This window comes from Desmodus rotundus, chromosome 6 (genome assembly GCF_022682495.2).
Source record: "Desmodus rotundus isolate HL8 chromosome 6, HLdesRot8A.1, whole genome shotgun sequence".
NCBI classification, from domain to species: domain Eukaryota; kingdom Metazoa; phylum Chordata; class Mammalia; order Chiroptera; family Phyllostomidae; genus Desmodus; species Desmodus rotundus.
In genome coordinates this window covers 85,248,557-85,251,558 of record NC_071392.1, presented here as the reverse complement: position 1 = coordinate 85,251,558, position 3,002 = coordinate 85,248,557, and the positions used below count along the sequence as shown (strand labels likewise).

General features: G+C 48.2%; 1 gene segment (V, D, J or C); it reads right to left on the bottom strand.

Moving 5' to 3' along the window:
* Positions 1 to 2,464: 2,464 nt before the first annotated feature.
* On the bottom strand, positions 2,465 to 3,002 carry LOC112299870 (T cell receptor beta variable 5-5-like). The segment is given in 2 exon segments: positions 2,465 to 2,814; positions 2,924 to 3,002. Coding segments are annotated over 2 exon segments (429 nt in total).

Sequence of the window (3,002 nt, the reverse complement as noted above, 5' to 3'; positions counted from 1 at the left end):
TGTACATTCTAGGACCCCATGGGCCCTCCTACAAACTCTCCTGTGAGACTGGGAGTTTCTCACACCACCACAGCCCCCACAACTTTTTATAGCCAGAGGTTTTGAGTCTTTAGTTTCCTGTACTGAAACTCTGGGTTTTGTGGTCTGTCTCTCTCTCTACTTGTTCTTCTCAGCTTCTCCATGTGCGAATGTGGGACCGCCCACTCCTTCACCTTGCCACACATCCTCTGCACCCAGCTGCCTGTCTCCACCCCACCTACCACTCTGGATGAATGTTTCTCTTATTCCTTGGTTGTCGGACTTCCATTCAGTTTGATTTTCTGGCAGTTCTGGTTGTTTTTGTTTTTCAGTTAATTGTTATCCTTCTTTTCATTGTGTGAGGAAGTGAAGCATTTCTACCTACACCTGCATCTTGGCCTGAACTTTGAAAAATGTGGTTTGTAAGGATTACAATACTTTCTGTCCTCCCTAAGCAATCTTTGCCTACTCCAAGGTCATGAAGGGAATGTGCTATGCTTTCTTTCGGAAGCTTTATAGATCTGTAAATGTTCACCCATCTCATTTTCATTTTGTGTATGGCCGAGTCAGCAAAATCTTTGTGTAAAGAGGCAGACGGTAAATATTTTCTAGTATCTGTCCCACCTACTCAGCTCTGCCACTGCGGTGCCATGTCAGCCAGAGACACTATGTAGGTTACTGTGTGGGATCAGGTTCCAATAAACTTCATGTGTGGAGGTTGCAATGTGAGTTTTGCATGTCATAAAATATGATTTTTTCCAACCACTTATATAAAACACAATAGTTAGCTTCTGGGCCCTAGAAGAACCAGGAGAGGCCAGGTTTGGCCCAATTCTGCTTCATGGAGTGAGGCAAGCATTGAGACTCATTATTTTCCCTATGGATACAGGCTTCCCAGCACTCTTGTTGAAATGACTATTCCCCGTCTCATGCTACCTTTGGTGTTGGATCTAGGGATGGCAGTGTGCACCTTTACCTTACCGTAGTCTCCCTTCAGAAATGTTACTAACCACAGATTTTTCATAGATGCGCTTGATTAGGGGAAGGATGTTTCCAATTCTAATTTAAGAAGAATGTTTGTCAGGAGTAGATGTTGGATTGTTTCACACGTTTTTTCAGCATCTGTAGAGATGACATATGATATTGATTTTCCAGTATTTGAGATGTTAAACGAATGGACTTGTGTTTGATTGTTAAGTAGTCATGAATGTATTCTATTGAGATAAACCCCACTGTTCATGATGCATCAGCCTCATTACATGTTGCTGCGTTTGATACACTGGGATTATAAATGGCTTACTAATCAGTTTTCATGAGATACATTGGTCTGTAGGACTTTCTGTTTGTTTGTTTTGGTGATATCTATTTCTGACGGGGCATCACAGTAGTGGCTCAGGATGAGTAGCGAATTATTCCCTAATTTTTAGGTTTGGCCCTAAATACTCATTTAGTGGTATCTTACCAATTTGATGTGTTTTATTTTTACTTTCATTTAGTTAAAATCCCTTTATAATTTCAGGTGACCCTGTTTCTGTGACCGCGTATCTTGACATCACCTCAAGGGGCACCTACAATCACCCAGCAGTGAGAAAGGACATGGAGTCCGAAATCAGACGCCAGGAGGACGTGATGCTCAGCTGTTGTCTGCAGCTCCTCACCTGGGCAGATGTAGCGATTTCAGATTTTCTGACTGGAAGTGGCAGAGCTGAGGGCAGGCTGAGACCCACCCTCCCTAACCCCATCCAGTGGTTTAGAAAGGCCCATTCCCTGCATGAGCTCCCAGAATGTTGCTTGAGATTCCGAGAGGGCTTCTGTTTCCCTCCCAGCATGTCTTAATACACTGGAACCCCCTCCCCCCCGAATCACTTAGCTACTCTCTTAGGAGAATATCATGGCCTCACTCTGTCTGGAACTATGACAGGAGAGACATATGTCCTCTGGCTTGAGGCTCTATGTCCTAGCAGTTGGCAGGCGATCAGCTGTGTACCCTACTCCTGAGGTTTGACCTCACCATCTGAACTCAGATGCTCTTGAAATGGGAGAGAGCATACTGTGTTCTATCCAATGGACCAAGGCCCGGGCAGAACCCTGGAACCCAGGGGCTTGTTGACTTCAGAGGCGTGGGGAGGCAGGAGGGCGTGCATGGCACGTTTGGAACGTCCAGGACCTGCAGCTCCCTGTCTGTGAAATGGTGCCCTGAGTGCTTCCCCCTCTGTAAACTCGACACAGGGTGTCCACCAGGACCAGGCACCACAGCACACAGTGTGACCTCCACTCTGTCCCAGAGGAGGGCTTCCTGCCTGTGCTGGGAATTGCACGGGGCTGGCAGAGCTGGGAGAACATTCAGGAAAGCTCTGGCTGAGCTCAGCAGGGCAGGGAGAGTGGTAGAAAGCAATGAAATCCATCTGTGGAACTCCGCTGAGGCTCCCTCCCTCTGCCTGTGGCATCAGCTGAGACAGGAGGGTTTGGGTACAGAAAACCACGGGCCCTGCAGGGCTGTGTCTATGCTGCTGGCACAGAGGTACATGGCCGAGTCCTCAAGCTGCAAGGCGCTCATGGCCAGCTCAGAGCTGTAGTCACTGAAGTGTTTTCCTTTGAAATGATCAGGGAAGTTTCCTTTCCCGTACTCCTGCTGTTCATAATACTGAATGAGAAACCTGGGTTCCTGCCCCCGAGGCTGCTGGTACCAGTACACACTGCTGTGTCCAGAGATTGGGTGGCATTTCAGAACGGCCTCCGCACCACGACCTTTGATGAGATGTCTTGGGGATTGGGTGACTCCAGCCGGCATTGACTCTGTAGGGGAACGAGACGGAGCTGAGACCAGCCCAGGAAGTAGATGGACACTCCCGCAACAGTTGAAAAAGTTGTGCTGGAGGGACATCCCACCTGACCTGAGACTCACCTGCACGCAGGAGACACAAGGTCACACAACAGAGTATCTGGGTGCCCCTGGAGGCTTCAGGCAGCACATGACTGGCCAT